This window comes from Thermobia domestica, chromosome 5, assembly GCF_964235325.1.
Source record: "Thermobia domestica chromosome 5, izTheDome1.hap1.1, whole genome shotgun sequence".
In the NCBI taxonomy this organism is placed as follows: domain Eukaryota; kingdom Metazoa; phylum Arthropoda; class Insecta; order Zygentoma; family Lepismatidae; genus Thermobia; species Thermobia domestica.
This window is the reverse complement of record NC_137458.1, coordinates 256,536,658-256,560,106: the sequence shown is the minus strand read 5'-3', so window position 1 is coordinate 256,560,106 and position 23,449 is coordinate 256,536,658. Positions and strand designations below refer to the sequence as shown.

Below are 23,449 nucleotides of genomic sequence, written 5' to 3'. Positions count from 1 at the left end.
GAAGTTGGAACAATAAATTATTCCATTGCATATAGAAGTGTTACGTTTTCATATATACAGTTTATTTACTTTTAACACACAAATATATTAACTAGAATAGGTTCACGTAACACCATTAAACTACCTGGTTCAATATGTAATAAGACAAGTCACTATAATTATTTGCTTTTATATCATTTAATTATTAAAACTTACGAATAATTTTATTCGTTGACTGATTCATTACACAACATGTCGGATATTATCACTTATTACATTACACATCACCATAACAACGGTATAAAAAAATGACAATCGAAAAAAAGATTAACACATATTTCTTTCAATTACAAATAACTGCTCACACAGTTCGCCTCTGATCCATATTCATAATAGCTGGTGCAGGTATATTTTAAGGTATATTTTAAGCACATTTACAAATAAATTATAAATTAATTACAATTGCAACGTTATCGTTGTAAATGGTGCTCGAAGGCGGAATTCCGTAGTAGTATAACTACGTAGTAAAGAACCCTGGATATAAAATCAAAGTTGACTTACTTTTCGAATAGCCCTTAAATATTTGACATCACATCAATATAAATATTTTATATTATATTACATTATAACAACACATTTTATTTTCCATATTTTCACATCATATTAATATAATAAAAGTGTCAATTTAACATTAATATTAATGTGGCTATTCAGATTTTAAAATTATATAACAATTTTCTTCAGGGTACTAAGAAACCTTTTGTAAGCACCACTAAGTATAAATCAAGATCTTTATAACTAACATAAGTAGGATATAGAAGCAATGAAATATATTTTATTTCTTTTTTTTGACAAGAAATATAAATTAACAAATTCTTAATTAACATTATAAAAAGAAACTTACAGCAAATCTGATAATAATAAATTCTCGAATTATTGAAGTAACCAAATGGAAATCTTAAAGACAAAATAACACAGAGTCACATTCAATGAATTACATTATATATCAACAAAATACGACATTCTTCCTTTTTGTTTTTGAGGAAGGAATTCTCATTGTTAGAAAGTCTCTACATTAGCTTGAGTCATAATCTTTGAGGGAACTAAAGTTCGGACTAAATCCAACCACCGTTTTCTAGTACCTTCCGTGGGTTTCCATAACTTGATTTCATCGATATTTCGTAGTCCTAAAATTTTGCCTGTTTTTATATCCATAAGTCCGAATACTTTAGCATTAATTTGCTTGGTACATAGAAATACTTTCTTTTTATGTTTTCCCGTATAATCTACTAGTAACAAGTTATCTATTTTCTGTAATCTGGGATTTGAATAATCTTTAGTGATTTCTCGCCAAAAAGTATAAGATAAAAATGACACTGTAGCTCCTGTATTTATTAAAGCGGAAATACTAACATCATTAACTGTTATATTAATTCTCGCTGTACAGAATGATTTTAAAAAGACAAAATCTTTTTAATCTGGGTTTAATTCCCATCATCGTCAAATCTCCATGAGCTATTGGCCACGGGTATGTATTGGTAAGAGACATTTTTATCAAAAAACTTTAAACCAGTTTCATAATCTGAAAGTTGATGAGAAGTACACGATGCTGATATGGTTTCAACCCCTCCCATATCAGCATATCCTAGTTTAAATTATGTTGTCTTATATCTTCGTTTAAATCACATTGTATCCCGCAATCTGTAGTACTACCTTGCCGAATAGGCATAGTTACATTATTTGGATTTCTGCTTACAAAACTCCTGCCATATACAAAGCGATTAGGTGAAAATCTACAATAATTATTATTTCTGTTGAAATTCCGGTTGCCATTCCTCAAATTTCTAAGGATTCCAGCTTGATTTCTGTAATTAGATTGAGTCTGATTACCGGTACTATTACAACCATTTCTCCTTTTATTGAAACTACGTACATTAACATTATTATCAGGTTGCACACTGATATTACGAACTGCTGCATACTGAATTGGATTACGTCGAGAATTGTTCTGCCCTCTATTTTGAATTCTATTGTTACAATTATGCATTACAGATTGACTTTCGTAATTTTGAACTAGCATGATCAGATGGTTGAAATTGATACATTGTGCTGACATCAACAGTTGCTGTAATCTAAAAGGAAGCAAAATCCTAATAGAAGCTATTATACGTGATTAGGGATAAGTTGGGTTTAAGGATCTTAATTCATTATAAGTAGAAACTACAAATTCAGTAATGCTACCATGAATTTTTGGAGAATAATTTTTCGTTCTTAAAACGGCATCTCTATTTGCAATCATAAAATCATTCTCATATTTCGACAAGAGAGCATTTTTAGTCAGAATAAGTACTTAAATTACCCCTAATAGCTTTGACCCAAATTGAACAAGGCGGTAACAACTCATGAGGCAGTAATTTTAAATATTGTGACTTATCTACACCAATAAGTTCACATTCATCTTCGAATTTTTCGAGAAATGATCTTGCAGGAATATCTTCAGGCACACCACTAAATTTACTAAGGGACTTAACCTCACGGAATGTTATAAATTTATCCTGTGACTGTTTTCGCCTGCCTATTGAAATTACGTGTAGATGGCGGTCTCACTCTTCTCTCAAAATCAGTTCTATCCTCTTCACCACTGGTAGAGTTGTTGTTTTCCAACACTTGGCGACGCTGGTGATTAGGATGACGATTATTAGACACCGGGTGTATTATATGACTAGGTCCATCTTCTTGGGACGTGCTTTCTGGAACGCATTTCTCTTTGATAATGTTGACTTCTTCTTGTAGTCGCTTGATGTGAGTTTCATTCACGCATACCATAGATTCTAATCCATTTATGGAATCTTGAAATTCATCGATCTTATGTTCAACTTCTTCCAGTTTTTCATCATATTTTTCAAATTTAGTCACAATACTCTGATTCATACGCACAAATTCTTGTTGAATTAGCTTTCAGTTTATTTTCATGACAATGTTGTAACTGTTCAAACTTCTCTTCAAAGTCTAAAGTTTGCTGATTTAACCTATTTTTAAGGTCTTCCTTGAGATCGCTAATTTGTTGAGTTTGATCGTTCTTAAGATCATTGATTTGTTGCGTTTGACTTTGCTGAAAATGTTCAAACTTCTGTGTTTGATCTTGCTTAAGATCATTGATTTGTTGTGTTAATTGCTTAAACATTTGCAAAATTTGATTATTATCCACAGATTGAGACATGGATTCTTGAGTATTGTCTGACAGTACTTGATCATTATTTTGTTCACTTGCCATATTTACTTTACGTTCGATTTTTCGACCACTGCGTAAATATGTAAACTGAAGATTCATACGTCTTATTACAAATTTTCAATACCCCGTATTTACTTAACTTCAAGACATACACAAGGTCCCGCGGTTGAAAGGCACCATTATTTATGGAACAATAAATTATTCCATTGCATATAGAAGTGTTACGTTTTCATATATACAGTTTATTTACTTTTAACACACTAATATATTAACTAGAATAGGTTCACGTAACACCATTAAACTACCTGGTTCAATATGTAATAAGACAAGTCACTATAATTATTTGCTTTTATATTATTTAATTATTAAAACTTACGAATAATTCTATTCGTTGACTGATTCATTACACAACATGTCGGATATTACCACTTATTACATTACACATCACCATAGCAACGGTATAAAAAATGACAAGCGAAAAAAAGATTAACACATATTTCTTTCAATTAGAAATAACTGCTCACACAGTTCGCCTCTGATCCATATTCATAATAGCTTGTGCAGGTATATTTTAAGCACATTTACAAATAAATTATAAATTAATTACAATTGCAACGTTATCGTTGTAAAGTGAAGTTGCCTTTGAAAGATGTGGTACGAAAATGGACTAGCAATGGCGTTTGAGAAATGTTCTGCCAAATTTTGTATAAAACTTGACGAATCCGCTACTGTAACTTACGAAAAGTTACGAAGAAATTATGGAAAGCATTACCTATCCAGGTGGAAGTGTGCAGATGGTAGAAATCTTTTTTAGAATGGCGAAAACACGGATAAGGCGAATCTCTTGCGGAAAGGTCTTCAACATGAATAACGGATGACAATATAGAAAGAGTAAAGTCTCTTGTGAGATCTTATCGTTGATTAACGGTACTTTGGACAATATCCGGAAGAGCATAACGGACAAGCTGAAAAATAATCCAAAAGAAGCCTTCCAGCACCGCTACAAAGAACAGAAATAACGTCTCCATCGTTGTGCAGCTGCCCAAATGGACTATTTTGAAGGTGAGATCCTTGATTTGTAAAACCAATAAAATTATCGTTTAAAGAAAATCAATCTCATTATTTTATACTACACTTATATATCAAAATAGTCAGCAAAACTCCTACAATCTGTAACAAGTAAATCATTCCATGTGCTTCCTTTAGTAAGCATCATTTGCACCAAAAAGATAACAAGAGAATAGTAAACTAGAATGCGTTCTCCACAACATTACAGTTTCAGCCGAAAATATGTTATGTCCATTTCCTAATGATTTCGTTTCTTTAAAAAAAGATAAAGAAAGAAAGAACACTTTCCTTTCTATTAAGCAAGCAATTTCTGGCATTTCATCTGTGCCCTCGGCACCTCTCCGAGCTTCACCGTCGACTTCGTAGTTCATCATCGACCTCATAGTCGTTCTTCTCGGAAACCGACGACCCCAATCGAACCTTTCTTCGAATTCCTTAACCAAAAGTGGCATCCTTGCTGCTCTTCTCTGCTACCATCAGCTTTTCTGTTGATCCCCTTTTGATAGTCTCGGCCACCATCGGCTCCTCAGTTGATCCCCTTTTGGTAGTCTCGGCCACCATCGGCTTCTCTGTTGATCCCCTTTTGGTAGTCCCTGCCACCATCGGCTCCTCTGTTGATCACCTTTTGGTAGTCTCGGCCACCATCGGCTTCTCTGTAGATCCCCTTTCGGTAGTCTCGGCCACCATCGGCTCCTCTGTTGATCCCCTTTTGGTAGTCTCGGCGACCATCGGCTTCTCTGAAAGTCCCCTTTTGATATCCTCAGCCACCATCGGCTTCTTTGCTGACGTGCTTGTGCTCTAGACTTCCAAGTCTCCCACACTCATTATTTTGGAAAGATGACAATTTCTGTTTCAGAAATGAGGAACAGAGACAAATGGTTTAAGAGCACGGCTCATATTCGCCACGATTTAGTTGAGAAAGTCCTAGATTTACATTACTTGTTCTCCCATAAATTCTTCAAAACTCCAAATGTCCCAGTTTTTTTTTTTTTTTCAAAATATGAGTTGATATTATTGGTGTTATGTTTTAAAAATGCTGCTTTCGTTATTCACCGGTACTCAACTAATAGGAACCTACTCTCTGTCACTCTCTCATGTTGAGTATTGACCTACTATTTAATTAATTTTTATCTTTCAACAAAAACCATGTGCATAACTGTGACTATGTAAGTTAATTGCTAATAATGTCCCAGTTTTTAGTGTAAATTTTCGTGGATGTCAAGATTTTTATTCTAAACATTCTTGAGTCCTATTTAACGGTAAACAGATAGTGCAATATAATGGTAAATTATGGAATACGCATGGATCCAGAAATAATGTAAGAGGTGAAATAATGGAACAACTCAAGTTCAATCATACGGTAATATGTTTTCATATAGTAAGTTTAGCAGAATACATTTCCTTACTCATTTTGGGAGGTTATGGTTAAATTGTCTGACACCGAACTGCTCAAAAGAGAAATAGTTAAATTTGTTTAACAAATAATGGTTAATCAGTTGTTATAAAATAAGTGTATATATAATCAGCAATATTTTATATCAATATGATGTAACGTGGGTTCCTGTCACCACAACATGGCCCGTCCTCAGGTTGCAGATAGAGGAGGAGGCCTCCAGATTTAGAAGTTAGTTGCGAATATATTGAATAAATAGTCGCGGACAAACGACAAAGTGTGGTTCTCCAGCTTGGGGATTTCACTTGAGGCTAACAATATCATCCTGGAAAAAGAAAGATTCTTGTTCAAAAATATTCTCAGAATCCTCGGTCCAAGATTGATAAATTGACACGTCCTCTGCATAATAAAATTGATTTGAAATTTGGAACATTCAGTATAAGAAGATTTTCTAGGCCAGGCGCATTAAAATCCCTAACAAGTGAATTAGGGAAATATATGATGCACCTGGTACGAGTATAGGAGGGTAGATGGAAAGGAAAGGGAGAAATGCGAACACTAAATTTTACGTTTTATTCAATGTGAAAGGAAAAAGTATCACAACTAGAAACAGTGTTTTTTGTTCATGAACGAATAGTATCAGCAATTAGATATGTTGGATTTATTAGTGATATGCTATTTTCTTATTCTTCAGATTCAGTGATGCGATATTATTATTCTAAATTTATATGCCCAAATAGAAGATAAGGATGACGTTATATAGGACCATTTTTACGAGGAAGTAGAACATGTATTTGACCGACTACCGCGTTATCATTTGAAAATTCTTTTAGGAGAACTCAATGCGAAGGTAGATCGAGAGAATATTTTCAAACCGATCGTAGGGAATGAAAATATTAATAGCTAAAATAATTACAACGGTGTTAGACTCGTGAACTTTGCCACATCCAGAAACCTTATGATAAAGAATACAATATTATAACGTAACTCGTTATACAAGGTCCTCAGTCATATTTTTATCTATATTATATCACTAAACTTTCTCAAAACAGTTTATGTTGCGTTTGGGTTTCCTAGCTTTTATGGTGGCACACAATTATTGAAATAAAATACACTTTCATTTACGCATACATACTTTATATGATAGTTCGTGAACTATTATATCATTTGATTCTATTTCTTTTTTTTCGTATCTTCTTCTTCTTCTAACTAGTTAGTGCATAATTTAAAATCACACATTGCCCAGAAGTATAATAAAAGATATTTAGAATTACACTAAAAATACAAAGATATCGTTACAGTATTCACACATCGTGATATTTATACTTGGACCTCATCAGATGGAAAAACACATAATCAAATTGATGACGATAAAAAAAAGATAAAAGAAGACAGTTCAGTGGAAAGATAAAAGAAGACGGCCTAACATAATTGATGTCCGGTCATTTAGAGAAACTGACTGTGACACTGCCCACTAGCTGGTAGCAGCGCCTATAAGAGAGAGATTATTGTCCAAAAGATGAAATCTTCAGCATCTGGAACGGAGATTTTTAATTTAAAGCAAGTAGAAGAGTGTTAGGTTTGAGGAGAATACCAGATTGAAATGTCGAATAGATTTCCGGTGTTAGAAGGTTAGGAATAAACTAACATTGGGTAAACCTAGTTTAAAATTAGGAATAGTATTAAAATTGCAGCAAAAGAAAAATTAGGGCGCACAGCAATATATTGGAATAAACTATGTTCCGATCAGGAATGCACTAAACTAGCAGAGAAGAGGAAACAGGTAAAACTGCGTTGGCTACAAAATCCAAACTATAGAACTGCACAAAATGTCGTTGATATCAGGCGGGAAACTTCAAAAACATCTAGAACAAAGAAACATGTTTTTATAGGCTAAAATGAATTAACTGAAGATAGTAGTAAAAACAAAAATACTTGGGACAGGTAGAACATCAAAGAAATTAAGTAAGGATATCCAAACCGCGCTTATATATTAAAGAAAGCGGAGGAAATAATTATCATGAACAAGGATAGTATTTTTAATAAATGGAAATATTACTTTGACAGGGCTCAACACACAGCTAAAAATATTATACTCCAGTATATTAATTATTTACTGATTTCAGAAACGCCTACGACTCTGTTAGAAAGGAAAGATTTTATAACATTCTTCACGAATTTTTTAATATCGAAAATACTAGTTAGATAAATTTGAATGTATTTAACTGAACCCCAAAGTAAAATCCGAGTACTAAAATACGGTAGTTGCCTACGAACTTTTACATTGAGATTGGTCTGAAATAAAGAGAAGCGTTTTCTTCATTATTATTCGATTTTGTTCTAAAACACACTATAGACCCTGTACAATATGAATGTATGTATTTGTTACTTCACTAAAGTACAATAACAATGCTAAAAACAATATTCATACTAGTGGACTGTAAGGCTTGATTCGTACACCACATGAATGCAACCAAATATAAATTCACTGTATTTAATGATTACACCTTCAGTTTGCACACAAAAATAATACACGAGAATAAACATGTTCACAAGGTCTTTAGTTGTAAATGTTTATGATACGATGGCTTATTGTTTGTGATATGTTGTATGATTTCGACCATGATATATGGTCCACCAAAACTGCATGTTCTTGCTGCCTCCACATTCACACACTATTCCCCAAACAATAGAAAAACGTTAAGCAACTTGAACACTGTTGCCAGCTAAAGGCACACACACTGTTAAATACACAAATAATCCCAAACATACTCCCCCCTGTTGGTCAGCTAAGGTCTGACCAAATAAAACAAAATGATACATATAAAAAACGAAACGAACACAAAACTTGAAGCAATGTTACAACTGTACTTATTTTTTATTACTCAAATCTCAATTCTAATCCTTGTTATATGGTAATGCAACTAGTTTCTTGATGGAACGTTTATATGTTCCAGTTGTAGTACGAACCGTCACTACACGAACTAAGAAATCCTTTCCTGGGAACACTTTTTCAATGATGCCCAATTTCCACTGCAATGCAGGAACGTTGTCTTCAATCAGCAAAACTACATCTCCGACCTTGAGATTGTGTTGCGGTGAAGTTGTCTTAGAGCGTTGTTGAAGACCATGTAAATAATCTCGGGACCATCTCTTCCAAATGTGTTGTTTTAGTTGTTGTATCTTCTGCCAACGAGATAAGCGGTTGTATGGTAGGTCGGTGAGGTTAGGCTCTGGTAAAGCTGTAAGTGCTTCTCCAATTAAACAATGTCCAGGGGTGAGAACACTGATGTCGTTAGGCTCACTTGATAGCACTGTAAGTGGTCGAGAGTTGAGACAGGCCTCAATCTGTGTGAGTAATGTTGCAAACTCTTCATATGTTAACACTGCACCTTTTGTAATACGAAGTAGATGGTATTTCATTGATTTTATACCGGCTTCCCATAGTCCTCCAAAATGCGGCGAATTTGGTGGTATGAAGTGCCACTGAATTCCTTCGGTCGATGTAAAATCATGAACTTGAGAACTAAAAGGATCTGATGAAAACAGCTGATACAATTCTTTCAATTCGTTGTTGGCTCCAACGAAATTTGTGCCATTGTCGCTGTATATATTGAGACATCTTCCTCGTATGGCTATGAATCTGCGTAAAGCTGCTATGAATGACTGCGCACTAAGATCTGTTACCAATTCCAGATGTATTGCCTTGGTGGATAAACAAACAAATAATGCAACATATGCCTTACGTACAGATCTATTTCTAACTGCTCCTGATTTTATGTAAAACGCTCCAGCGTAGTCCACGCCTACGTTTAGGAATGGTCTGGCTTGCTGCACACGAGCTGCTGGCAACTGTCCCATAAGTTGTTTTGAACCACTGGCCTTTAACTTGAAACACGTGAAGCAATGATGGATCACTTGTTTTACTACCTGTTTGCACCTGATGATCCAATATTTCTGGCGTAGTGATGATATTAATAATTGGGGTCCAGCATGAAGTAATCTTAAGTGTTCTGCTTCAACTATAAGTTTTGTTAAGTGTTGGTTTGAAGGCAGAACTATTTGATGTTTGGCGTCAAACGGAAGTTGACTATTCTCCAATCTTCCTCCAACTCGGATCACGCCTTCACTATCTAAGAATGGATGTAAGTTGTTCAATTTACTTCTTGGCGGAACAATGTTTCCATCACGAAGATGCTGTAATTCGCTGTGAAATTCAATTTCTTGTGTCCATTTGATGCAAACATGGAGCGCTGTATGAAGTTCTTGTACTGAAAGACCTTCTGTTAGTTTGTTTTGCTTGTGTCTGATGTTATGAACAAAACGTCTACAATATGCTATTGTTCTAACTAACCTTGACAATTTTGAGAATCTTGTTATGGTTTCATTGCACCAATTGTCTAAAGTGACTGTCAATGTTATGGTTCCCTTACTCTCTGGAACTTGATCTGGTTGCAGTGAATCCTTACTTATGACTGACCAATTAGATTCTAAACTAGAAAGCCATTGTGGACCGTGCCACCATAATGAATTGTCCTTTATGGAAACTGCATCTATTCCTCTTGAAATCAAGTCTCCAGGGTTGTCTGAAGAAGTTACATGTTTCCAACAGCTAACGTCAGTTAAGTCTTGAATTTGAGCTACTCTGTTGGCCACGAAAGGTTTCCATTTGTTGCACGGAGAAGCTAGCCATGCTAACACAATTTGGGAGTCGGTCCATAGATGGACGCTACTTATGTTCAATTTTAAAATTGGTAAAATCTTGTGAACTAACTTTGCCAAAACAACTGCTGCGCATAACTCCAGACGTGGGAGAGTGATTTTCTTGACTGGGGCCACACGTGATTTAGCACACAATAACTTAACTGATATTTCTCCTTGTTGATTGATCGATCGCATATAAATGCAAGCTCCATATGCTCTTTGAGAAGCATCTGAAAAACCATGGATCTGAATCTCCGCTATGTCTCCTTGAACAAGTACATATCTATCGAATTTAATCTGATTGATTAATGGAAGTTGCTTGTATAATTGAGTCCATTTCTTTGCTAATTCCATTGGTATACTGTTGTCCCATTGAACCTTTTGCCGCCACAATTCTTGCAAAAATATTTTGTATGAAATGACAACTGGTGAAATTACTCCTAATGGATCGAATATAGTGGCAATGATTGAAGCAATCTGGCGTTTAGTAATGCACTCTTGAACCTTCACTGGTGTCGTCTTGCTTTCAACGAGAAACATATCCTTGTCTGGATGCCATGACAATCCTAATGCCTTGACGCCTTGGCCCTCATGGAACTGGATTGGACGCTGCACTTCTCGAAGCTCTGGCGAGATGGATTCCAATAACCTTGGATCATTCGAACTCCATTTCCTAAGTATAAAACCTCCCTTTCCCAGTAACTCTATCAATTGCTTCTGGACCTCTAGAGCTTGCTGTATGTTGCTCATGCCACTACAAACATCGTCAATATAGAAGTCTCGACGTAATATTTCTGCTGCTACAGGGTAATTATGCTCTTCTTCATCTGCTAATTGCTGTAGGCATCTTGTGGCCACAAATGAAGCACATACCGTACCATACGTTAGTGTTTTCAACTCAAAAACTTGAATCGGTTCATTTCTAGATCTTCTCCACAATATACGTTGTAATGGCGTGTCTTCTGGATGAACATTGACCATGCGATACATCTTAGCGATATCTGCAGTGAATACCACCGAATGAGTTCTGAAGCGCAAAATGATAGAAAACAAATCTTGCTGTATTGTAGGACCAACTAAGAGAATGTCGTTGAGGCTTTTTCCGCTGTCAGATTTTGCTGAAGCATCAAACACCACACGGAGCTTCGTTGTAGAGCTTGTGGGCTTAAAAACTGCATGATGTGGCAAATAGTATGCAACGTTGAACGTCCTCCTTTTTACGCTCATCTATCCTTACCATGTGACCAAGATCTTCATATTCTTGCATGAATTCCGAATATTTAGCTTCAAAGTCCGGGTGTTGATCGAATCTTCTTTCCAATTGCTTTAATCTAACCAATGCCTGCTGATAAGAATCGCCTAAAACTGTACGGTCTTCAAGCAAAGGCAATCGTACAATGAAACGCCCTGTATTCTTGTTGTATTCTGAACGAAATGTCGCTCACATGCAAGCTCTTCGCTTGATCTAGGTGTAACAGTAATTTCTTCTAGTTCCCAGAATTTTTGAAGTTGTTGCTGTAGATCTATGTTTGTCTTTACAAAACATGTTGCTAATGGAATATGGGGGTCACGTTCTTGAGGAATGCGTCCTGCCACGATCCATCCCAATTCTGTCTCCTGAAGCACTGGAAAATCACCTGGCCGTGTTTTGTGTCCTGACTTCATAATTATGTAGAATACTTCCGCACCTAAAAGAATATCTATTACCCCAGGCGCATTAAAAGTAGGATCTGCTAGAACAGTGTCCTTGGGAATGTTCCAATCGTCATAATTAATTCTTTCTTCCGGTAGTTTACTTGTAATGTGAGGGAGAACTGAACAACTTATATTCAATGAAAATGTGTTAACACATGAATGGACACAAATATCTACAGAGTACTTTGTATTAGATATTGATTGATTTATACCTTGAATTGGAGTATACTGTCTATACCCTTTGATGTTCAATTGTTGCACCAAATTCTCTGTTACGAAATTGGTCTGACTAGCACTGTCTAGAAGCGCGCGACAAGGAACCAAATTTCCCTTGTTATCCCTTACTTTTACTATTGCAGTAGATAACAACACTCTTGCGTTAGGCCTAGCCTTTAATGCACAATATGACACTTGCCCTAAATTTTCACTGGAATCTGAGTTGTTACTACGCTCTTGCACCGCGGCACTGCTTACACTTGGAAACCGCACTGATTTGTCCTTTGTTACGTCTACATGCAATAATGTATTGTGCTTTTTGGAACACTTTTTACAACCTCTCGATTTACAATTCTTCAAAAAATGATCACTTTTCAAACAAATCATGCATAATTTATTTTTACGAATGCACTCTAATTTTTGGCTGTGTCCCGCATTCACAAAAGACGAACAAGAATATAAGGGATGCTGGCTATTACAAAATTCGCATGCATTTGAAAATGTTGATAAATAAGTCTTTGATGACTGAATACTTTTTGTTTGCTTGTTTTGTACGCTACTACCCTGCTTCACACCATCAATACTAGTTCTCATGTTCTCAAGCACCTGACAACGTTTCTCTAAAAACGAAAAGAATTCTGATAAAGCAGGAAAATTAGAATTCGTATTTTGAAGCTCCCATGACTTTCTAGTACTAGCGTCTAATTTTGATACAAAGTGTTGGGTCAAAATTACGTCTGTGAGGTTTACGTTTGGCTCAAGTGCTTGTAGCGCATTTATATTGCTGGTAGCTGTATTTATAAAAGCGCGAAGTTCACTTACATTTTCTTTATACACTGGCTTGATTTGTAGTATTTCGTGAATGTAAGAAGAAGCAATTAGCCTTTTATTTGAATACCTGTCAACGAGTAATTGCCATGCTACTGAATAATTTGTTTCGGTAATTGGTAAATTTTCAATTAGGTTTAACGCTTCGCCCTTAAGAGAAGTTCGGAGGTGCTGAAACTTCTGTACTGTGGAAATGTCTTTATTCTCGTGAATAAGAGATGTAAAAGTGTCCTTATATGATAACCAATGTTTACAGTTCCCGTCAAATGCAGGCAACTGTATGACCGGTAATTTAACTTGTGCGCTACTGCTAGTGTTATTATTAACAGCTGATTCTTTATTTCCATGCTTTACAACAAGTGCTTGCATTTGAGCCTCTAAAGAAAAATACACATTTTCAATTTCTGCACGAACGTTAACTGCTTCCGCTTCGGGTTCGATTTGATCAATTTCAATAGTATCTTGCACCTCCTGCAACTTTGACCAGACGTTATTTAGATGTTTTAAGCGTGCACGTATTTCTTCTATATTGCCTTCATTTGGATCAAAGGCCTGAACAAAAGTGTTTATTCTTGTTAATTGGCCTCTGTATGCAGATCTTTGCCTTAAAAGACGCTGGTGTGATTCACTCATGATTAAATGCTACGCAGAAATATGAAGAATAAAAAACTACTGACCTGATTATGATTTTTTTTTTTTTTTTTTTTTTACCTATGAAATATACTCCAGAAGCCTGGTCCTGGTACAACAGCTGTCCGCCTACACAAACGTGATTATTGTCCAACGTACGTGATAGCACCACATATAGGCCGACACAAACACATTTCTCTTCACAACAGCACAGAACAATTCTCAGAAATCTTCGCACTCATGTGGCCCGGATAGGACCAAATGTACAATATGAATGTATGTATTTGTTACTTCACTAAAGTACAATAACAATGCTAAAAACAATATTCATACTAGTGGACTGTAAGGCTTGATTCGTACACCACATGAATGCAACCAAATATAAATTCACTGTATTTAATGATTACACCTTCAGTTTGCACACAAAAATAATACACGAGAATAAACATGTTCACAAGGTCTTTAGTTGTAAATGTTTATGATACGATGGCTTATTGTTTGTGATATGTTGTATGATTTCGACCATGATATATGGTCCACCAAAACTGCATGTTCTTGCTGCCTCCACATTCACACACTATTCCCCAAACAATAGAAAAACGTTAAGCAACTTGAACACTGTTGCCAGCTAAAGGCACACACACTGTTAAATACACAAATAATCCCAAACAGACCCTAAGGCAAATCAGCTATAGCAACTAGGACTTAGAGGTGAATAGCACTCACCAGATTATGGCTTTTACTGATGATGTAAATATGAGCACAATAAAGTGAGATGGAGAGGTTTCATTAAACTCCTGTAGAGACATCAGTGTAGAAGTAAACGCAGTAACAACTAAATACTAATAGAATAGAACTAATGAAAGTTCGTCGTGACTGTGACACTGCAAATTATGGATACGTTAACACATTAAATAATAATTTCTACAAAGTGAATATTTTCAAATATGTAGGATCAATACTGGCCAAAACCATATAAACGAGTTAATTAAATATCGACTGAAAACAGGGAATTAGTATTAATATTCAGTCAAAAATCTTTTCTATTCGCGTATCCTTTCGAAGAACGCATATAAGTAGGTGGGGGGCACCTGACACCCGGTAGCTGAAAAATCGCCTTTTTTTCCATGGTCTCCTGAGAGCAAGGACTCAATTTTCCACTGTCTCACGATACGCTATGACCCACGCCCCGTCAACTCATGGTCTTTTACGACCTCCATGTTAGGGGTGAATTTGTTCCCTTTTATGAGCACTTTTAAGGGGGTGTACTCGTTCCCTTTTATGAGCACATTTTAGGGGGTGTACTCGTTCCCTTTAATGAGCATATTTTCCACCCCCTACGAACACATAGAAGAGCAGAGATAACACGTAACACATAACAAAGGTGTACTCGTTTTCAACCCCTACGAACACATAAAAGTGCACATAAGAGTACGTAACATAGCAGATAATACATAAGACTACATACTTTTTCCACCCCTTATTTTACCATAGCAGAGAATACATGGAGATTACAAACATAGCACAGATTACATAGTAGACAAACAGCTATGGTGTACTCGTTCAACCCCTAGCAGAGGTAATAAAAGAGTATGGCATATTTTTCAACCCCTATTTTAACATAGCAGGAGTGTACTCGTTATTTGAACATAGCAGATATTACATAAGATTCATTCCCTGTACCAGTTCAACCCCTAGCAGAGGTAAAAAAAAAAAAAAGAGTATGGCATATTTTCCAATCCCTATTTTAACATAGCAGATAATAAGGAAGCATTCAACACAGTAGGGCTCAGATGTGGTGGACAAGACTTGTTCTAGCAGAGACAAACATTTTGATTTCGAAAAAGTTGAAAGTTGCACGATGTTTGTCAAACTCGGGTAGATGATACATTTGATGATCCTAAATCGAATGCCGTTAAAATTTTATTTCTATCTCTCACCGTTTTCCAGATATAACGATTCGAATTTTTCAAAATTTCGACCCATCTGGTTTCTGAGTTTTTGAAACTCTGTATATGTGCACTCCACTGGAAAGACCGGTCAAAAATGTGGCTCTATCTCTTACCGCTTTCGAGATATGACGGTCTAGAGGCAAAAAATTTCGATTTTCGAAAAAGTTGAAAGTTGGGCGATGTTTGTTTACCAAACTTGGGTAGATTATACATTTGATGATCCTAAATCGTATGCCGTTAAAATTTTATTTCTATCTCTCACCGTTCTCGAGATATGACGATCCGAAGTTTTTTTTGGCAACTTGGCCCACCCTTGTCGTACAAGATTGAAACATGGTTCCTTGGGTTCTTCATGTGTAAAATCGGCAAGGGGATTTATAAAGGGGAGATTTTTTCGATTATTTTTTTGATATTTTTGACCGTTTTCGAGATATGGACCATTTTATGATTTTTGGACACCAAGTTTTTTCGGGGCCACCGTGGCCCCCCACACTTGTCGTACAAGATTGAAACATGGTTCCATGGGTTCCTCATGTCTAAAAACGACAAGGGGTGAGGTACGGGGGGATTTTTTTGATTATTTTTTCGATATTTTTGACCGTTTTCGAGATATGGGCCATTTTATGAATTTTGGCTACCCAAAATGGACTTAGAAAATATTAACCATGAAAGACGAGAAACAGCACTTCAATGTGTTATGGCTGCTCTATCTCTTACAGTTTTCAAGAGAAGTTTTTTTCGGGGCCACCGTGGCCCCCCACACTTGTCGTACAAGATTGAAACATGGTTCCATGGGTTCCTCATGTCTAAAAACGACAAGGGGTGAGGTACGGGGGGATTTTTTCGATTATTTTTTCGATATTTTTGACCGTTTTCGAGATATGGGCCATTTTATGAATTTTGGCTACCCAAAATGGACGTAGAAAATATTTAGCACATATCTTAGTCGTTTTTGTTCGGAGCCAATAGTAAATAGTTTTATTTTAGCCAATGAGATACTTGACTTGTAGATTTTGCTCCAATGAAAAAGAGTTTTATTTTAGCCAATCAGAGGAAAGCAGAACACTATATAAGGGGTGAGGTTCGAAGCAATTCTCAGTCAGTTATTCGTCGGCGTGCAAGAAGATAACATCGTGTGCAGTGTGTGAGAACAGTGAAGTGAATTTTAAGTGTGAATTAAGGGTAAGTATTTTTTGAACTTTGTCAAAATTTTCGGTGCAGATTTTAAGTGTTCCTCATAACCCCACCCGTGATAGATTATTTTTTGAAATATACGTTGTGTTGAGTACGTTCGTGAAAACCCGGTGTCACAGCGGCCAAAAATAAGCCGAATATAGATTTTTTTAAAAATAAGCTAGTTTTGAACTTTGTCAAAATTTTCGGTGCAGATTTTAAGTGTTCCTCATAACCCCACCCATGATAGATTATTTTTTGAAATATACGTTGTGTTGAGTACGTTCGTGAAAACCCGGTGTCACAGCGGCCAAAAATAAGCCGAATATAGATTTTTTTAAAAATAAGCTAGTTTTGAACTTTGTCAAAATTTTCGGTGTGGATTTGTAAGTGTTCCTCATAACCCCACCCATGATAGATTATTTTTTGAAGAATACGTTGTGTTGAGTACGTTCGTGAAAACCCGGTGTCACAGCGGCCAAAAATAAGCCGAATAAAGATTTTTTTAAAAATAAGCTAGTTTTGAACTTTGTCAAAATTTTCGGTGTGGATTTGTAAGTGTTCCTCATAACCCCACCCGTGATAGATTATTTTTTGAAATATACGTTGTGTTGAGTACGTTCGTGAAAACCCGGTGTCACAGCGGCCAAAAATAAGCCGAATATAGATTTTTTTTAAAATAAGCTAGTTTTGAACTTTGTCAAAATTTTCGGTGTGGATTTGTAAGTGTTCCTCATAACTTGCGCTATAGTTGGTTGGTTGATGAAATATTCGATGTTTTCAATCATGCTAATTATGAATATTATATCTTCTTTTCCATAAATATTAGTTTATGTGGGATACGCCTAATAAGCGATTTTTTTGGATGATTTTGCAATGTAAGAAATGTAATAATTTGCTTTTCTCTATTTTCAGTTTTAGAAAACATCACTAAACCGTTAGGAAGAATACGTTATTGGAAAAAACACTTCTTGGTGTACTATAGTGGGAACAGCCCAAATTACAGTAAAAGCATCAAACAGCGGAAATACGTGAGATATAGGTTTTCGTAAATAATTGCTATAGTTGGTAGAATACTATTTTCAGTTTTAGAAAATATCACTAAAACGTTATTGGAAAAAACACTTCTTGGTGTTCTATAGTGGGAACAGCCCCAATAATTGTTAGTTGATAGAATAAAGCAATAAAAAATGGAAAGTTCTAGTAAAATTACAATCATTAGCAAAATAACTAGAAAGTACAAAAAATTCCGAATGAATGGTACAATGATAACTGCACAACTTGCGAGAACCCCTGAAGGGGAAAACCCAATTACCTGGTTGCGAAGTGGAATTGCTCAACTATTGAATATGTTGATGGAGGATGTAGATTCCCACCATCAGGTAGGGCTGACATTATGGAATCAGAATAATCCAGATAGATCGTTTTGGTTTTCATTTCGAGAAGCAGCGAATGTCGGTGAAGACTTCGTCTGGGAGGCTCTGAATCGAGTCATTCAGTCAAATGCAAAATTTATGGAACAAGATCGTTTTGTTATTGATTTTCATCATGTGGCTTTACCTATAGGCGAAGGGAGGAAAAGTCAAAATTTTTCCTCTGATGAAGAATATATGAAAAAATGCAATGGTATAGTCGTTATTAAAAATAAAGATAGTAGTTGCCTTGCTCACGCCCTTGTAGTTGCTAAAGGGCTCATTGATAACAAAGGGAATAAAAATGCGTCTCAACCCTATTATAATCAAAAAAAGAACTTTATGACTTTAGAAGCTAAATTATTGTGTAAGAGTTCTGGCGTTAATTTGATGCATGGTGGTGGCATACCTGAATTAAAACTAATTCAATCATATTTAACTGATTATACGATTACAGTGTACGACGATTTGACGGGGGAGAAAACATTTTTCGAGGGCATCGGTGGTGAGAAGAAAATTAATTTACTCCTGATAAATAATCATTACAATGTTATTACCAATCTATGTGCTGCATTTAGTTGTTCATACTTTTGCGAAACATGCCATAAGAGATATAATATGAAAGAAAAGCATATAGGGCACTGTAAGGCATTATGCAATAAATGTAGAAAAAATCCTCCATGTAAGAAGACAGATGAAGTATTAAATTGTAATAATTGTAACAGATGTTTTTACGGTAACGAATGTATGGCGTATCATATAAAATCAGGTTTGTGCTCACAGTTAAAAGTATGTAAAATATGTCTTAAAGCGTATGTTATCAAGAAAAATAGAAATCCTCACCAGTGTGGGGAAACATTCTGTATAAACTGTGATAAAATGATGCCCCACCGTCATTTATGTTACATGCAATCACGAAAATATTCAAACGTAGGAAAATGGATGATGATATTATATGACATTGAGTGTAGGCAAGATGAAATATTCCGTGAACATGTGCCTAATTTGGTAATCACACAGCAAGTATGTTATCATTGTCTTGAGAATAGCGAGGGTAATTCATATACTATTTGCAACAGAAAGGAAAACATTTTTTATGGTGAAGAGTGTGTTACTGATTTTCTGGAGTATTTATGCAGTAAACCATCCAATATTAATAAAGTTATATGCATTGCATATAATGCAAAAGGATATGATGCACATTTTATCCTGCGTGCAATGATATCAGCGAAACGATGGACTCCAAGCGTCATAATGAAGGGGTGTAAAATAATGAGTATTGATTGTAAATATTTAAAATTCATTGATAGTATTAATTTCTTTCCGATGGCTCTATCAAAATTATCTGATGCATTTGACATAGAAGAAACAAAAGGTTATTTCCCACACTATTTTAATACGAAAGATAATCAAAGTTATGAAGGGCCTATGCCCGACCCTAAATGCTATGGTTTTCAGTATATGAAGGAAAAAGAACAAAAACAGTTTATGAAATGGTATGAAAAATCCTCAAATCAGACATTTAATTTTAAAGAAGAATTAATTCGTTATTGTCGCATGGATGTTAACCTTCTACGGAAGGCATGTATTAAATTCGAAGTAGAATTCCAGCAAATAACTGATGTTAATCCACTAGTCGAAGCAATTAGTATAGCCTCGGCTTGTAATCTGGTATTTCGACGCAAGTTTCTCAAAGAACAGACTATAGGTATTATTCCTCATAATGGTTATCGTTGTTTAGATCAACAGTCCATCGAAGCGATTCAATGGTTGGTTTACGAACAAGAAAGATTAGGTATTACAATCAAGCACGCAGCAAATGGAAAGGAAATGGTTCTAAATGGTGTTTTAAAAATAGATGGTCATGCACGTATAGATGAACAGATCCATGTATGGGAATATGAAGGTTGTTTCTATCACGGATGTGTTAAATGTTTTAAAGTAGGGCGTGATAAACCTATATATAATGATCCGCATACCACTCTTGAAATACGCTATGAAAACACCATTAGAAAAATTAATCATTTAAAAAACTTGGGCTACGTAGTTCATGAAATGTGGGGGTGTGAACGGAAGAATGAACTACGTAAAAATCCACAAATTGCAGAATTGGTGGCACATCACCCCCTATGTAGAAAAGATCCTATCAAACCTAGAGATGCTCTATATGGGGGTCGATGTTCCGCTGTTAAATATTACTATAAGACTGCCCCCGGGGAGGAGGTGCACTACGTGGACGTCATTTCGTTATACCCCTACTGTTGCAAGGTGAAAAAATATCCCATAGGGCACCCAAAAATCTATGTGGGTGCCGATTGTCCTGCAATAGATAAATTTGAGGGTATCGTAAAATGTACAGTACTTCCTCCCCGGGATTTGTATCACCCCGTCCTTCCGTATCGCAGCAATCATAAACTTCTGTTCCCTCTGTGTCGTAGATGCGCGGACACTCTAAATACAGAGGACTGTGAGCATAGTGATGCGGAGAGGGCCCTCACTGGGACGTGGGTGGTGGACGAAGTACGTAAAGCCCAAGAGAAAGGTTATAAAATATTAGAAATGCATGAGGTATGGGAATATAAAGTAGTGCAATATGATCCTGTTAAAAAAGAAGGTGGCTTATTTACAGATTATATAAATTTGTTCATGAAATTGAAAACAGAAGCTCATGGTTGGCCTAAATGGTGTAAAAGTGAAGAACAGAAAAATAAATATATTAAGGATTATTATGAAAGAGAGGGAGTACAACTAGACAAAGGGAAAATTGGTAATAAAAACAAAGCACGAAAAAGTATTTGCAAATTAGCACTGAATTGTTTATGGGGCAAATTTGCTCAGAATGATAATATGACGCACACACAAATTATTCGAGAACCTGCCATATTTTATGATAAATTAACCGACAGTAATACTGAGGTAACACAGGTAATTCCAATTGATGAAGATGCATTATTATTAAATTACAAGATTTTGGATGATGCAATTATTCCGTTAAAAAATACTAATGTAATATTGGCTGCGTATACTACTATGCATGGTCGCTTAGAATTATACAGTTATTTAGAGAAGCTAGATAAAGATGTGTTATATATGGATACGGATAGTCTCATTTATATAGTAAGAGCTGGAGGCATAAAATTACCTCTTGGGGATTATTTCGGCGAGTTAAAAAATGAAATAGATAATGTAGGTCCCAATGCATATATTAATGAATTTTGTAGCGGCGAGACCAAAAATTATGCGTACGAGGTATTCAGCGGAGATACAACAAAGACCTGTTGTAAGGTGAGGGGAATTACTCTAAATAGTGAAACAATGAAAATTGTGAATTTCGAACAAATTAGAAATATGGTTCTGAATGATGCCCCTCCTGTAAGTGTGTCAAACCCTTGCAAAATTGCTCGCACAAAAGACATCAAAATTATCAGCAAAGAGGAAACGAAAACCTATCAATTGGTACACACAAAACGCAAAAGAGTTGAAGGAAGTTATGATACAGTGCCTTATGGCTTTAAGAGAAATAGACTATTGTAAAAAAGAATAAGTTGTGTAAATAGATAATTATGGATAAAAAACAACTTTTAAGTTCTTTTTACTTCATTGATAATTCCACTGATCTTTGTGTATATTTGAAATATAGTAGTGATTATAAATTTTATGTGTTTGTAAAATTACGCATTGTTAATGAATGTATTGTGTTATCAATTAATGAATGGTCCAGGTTTTTATCATATTCCATGTATATAAATGATTATTTTAGAGAAGGTGAGAATGCAACTGAATACGCACTAAGTGAGAAAACGAAAGTAATACTTGACGCTAATAATGACGATGATAATTTAATGTATATTTGTGCAAATGATGATAATAGTAGAGTTGAAATAGATTTTTCTACATGGAAAAAAATATGTTACTATTTCCCATGTATTGATGAAGCAATTTCTTCATGTTCTACACTTGCTCCTCTAATAAGTAAATATCTATATGAATGTGTTGTGAAGGGTAAATTTTCTAAAGTTACTTTTGTTGAAGATACTGTCACAGCAAATCGTATTCAACTAGAATTAGTTTCTATGTTATTGGGTGATTGATAAATATTTTATTTTTTTTGAAGAAATATAAAAGAGAGAGAAAATGGAGTTTCGATATAAAAGAAATCGAATAGGGTAAATACAGTATTAGTAGAAACGATAGTTTTTAATTAAGTAGAGAGTAAAAAAAATGGATAATCAAATTTTAAATCGTTATTATTTTTATTTCGATGAAATCGAGGTATGTGTTGGTCTAGCATACGATGGTGGGGGAGAATTTTCTGTTATTATCATTTTACATAATTACTATGATCGTATTCGTCTTTCACCTGATGAGTGGTATACTTTTCTATCATATTATTCATTTATTGAAAACTACTTTAATGCTGATACAAATTCTTCATTGCCTACACAATTTTTCATTAGTGAAAATTATAAAATATCATTGTCAGATACTCTTAACGGTATTCGTCAGTGTTTTATTCAATCGTCAGATGACGATAGTAATGGTCAGGTAAATTTCAGTGATTGTACATGGCGAAAACTCCAGCTTCATTTGCCGTGCATTCAGTGGAGCATAATTACTAGTTCTCAATTATGTTAAGTTGTAAACAATTATGCCTGAATTTACTACTACTACTACTGCTACCAATCTACCGTCTGAATCGTAATAATAATATGTTATTATATCCATAATTATTTTGTGGTGTAACAGAATATGGAGTTTCAACACCCATTTACTTGTATTATAGCTGGTCCCACTGGGTGTGGTAAATCATATTTTGTAAAAGAGTTTTTAAAACATTATGCCGAAAAATGGAAAAATATAGTATGGTGTTATGGTGAGTGGCAACCTCTGTATGAAACTCTATCCTCAGGTTGTACATTTAAAGAAGGGCTCCCCAAAATAGATGATTTTCCGGCACAAGCTGGCCCCCATCTGGTAATTATTGACGATTTAATGCGAGAGTGTGATACACGAATTGTTGACTTTTTTACTAAAGGTAGCCACCACCGAGATTTAAGTGTTATTTTTATAACACAAAATTTGTTTCATCAAGCTAAAGGTATGCGAGACATATCATTAAATTGCCATTATATAATATGTTTTAAAAACCCCAGAGACCAGGCTCAAA

The 23,449-nt window shown here is 35.3% G+C and overlaps 3 protein-coding genes across 3 annotated transcripts; 1 reads left to right on the top strand and 2 right to left on the bottom strand.

The window, feature by feature from the left end:
- Positions 1-8,570: 8,570 nt before the first annotated feature.
- Positions 8,571-11,603, bottom strand: LOC145685487 (uncharacterized). The gene has a single exon (XM_081757883.1). It carries the CDS (start codon positions 11,601-11,603, stop codon positions 8,571-8,573), a length of 3,033 nt encoding a protein of 1,010 aa, XP_081614009.1.
- A 132-nt stretch (positions 11,604-11,735) lies between these two features.
- LOC145685486 (uncharacterized) lies at positions 11,736-13,484 on the bottom strand. The gene is made up of 2 exons (XM_081757882.1): positions 12,851-13,484; positions 11,736-12,580 (listed from the first exon to the last, which is right to left on the bottom strand). The coding sequence occupies exons 1-2, from the start codon at positions 13,482-13,484 to the stop codon at positions 11,736-11,738; spliced, it is 1,479 nt and encodes a 492-aa protein (XP_081614008.1).
- A 6,124-nt stretch (positions 13,485-19,608) lies between these two features.
- LOC145685485 (uncharacterized) lies at positions 19,609-21,816 on the top strand. Its single transcript, XM_081757881.1, has one exon. The coding sequence runs from the start codon at positions 19,609-19,611 to the stop codon at positions 21,814-21,816; it is 2,208 nt and encodes a 735-aa protein (XP_081614007.1).
- Positions 21,817-23,449: the final 1,633 nt, after the last annotated feature.

Coding starts and splice junctions, on each gene's coding strand:
- LOC145685487 (XM_081757883.1), bottom strand. CDS start 11,603: ATGAGCGTAAAAAGGAGGACGTTCAACGTTGCATACTATTTGCCACAT.
- LOC145685486 (XM_081757882.1), bottom strand. CDS start 13,484: ATGCAAGCACTTGTTGTAAAGCATGGAAATAAAGAATCAGCTGTTAAT. Junction 12,581..12,850: donor TATTGATGGTGTGAAGCAGG/GTAGTAGCGTAC, acceptor TATTGCATGTAG/ACGTAACAAAGGACAAATCA.
- LOC145685485 (XM_081757881.1), top strand. CDS start 19,609: ATGGCTCTATCAAAATTATCTGATGCATTTGACATAGAAGAAACAAAA.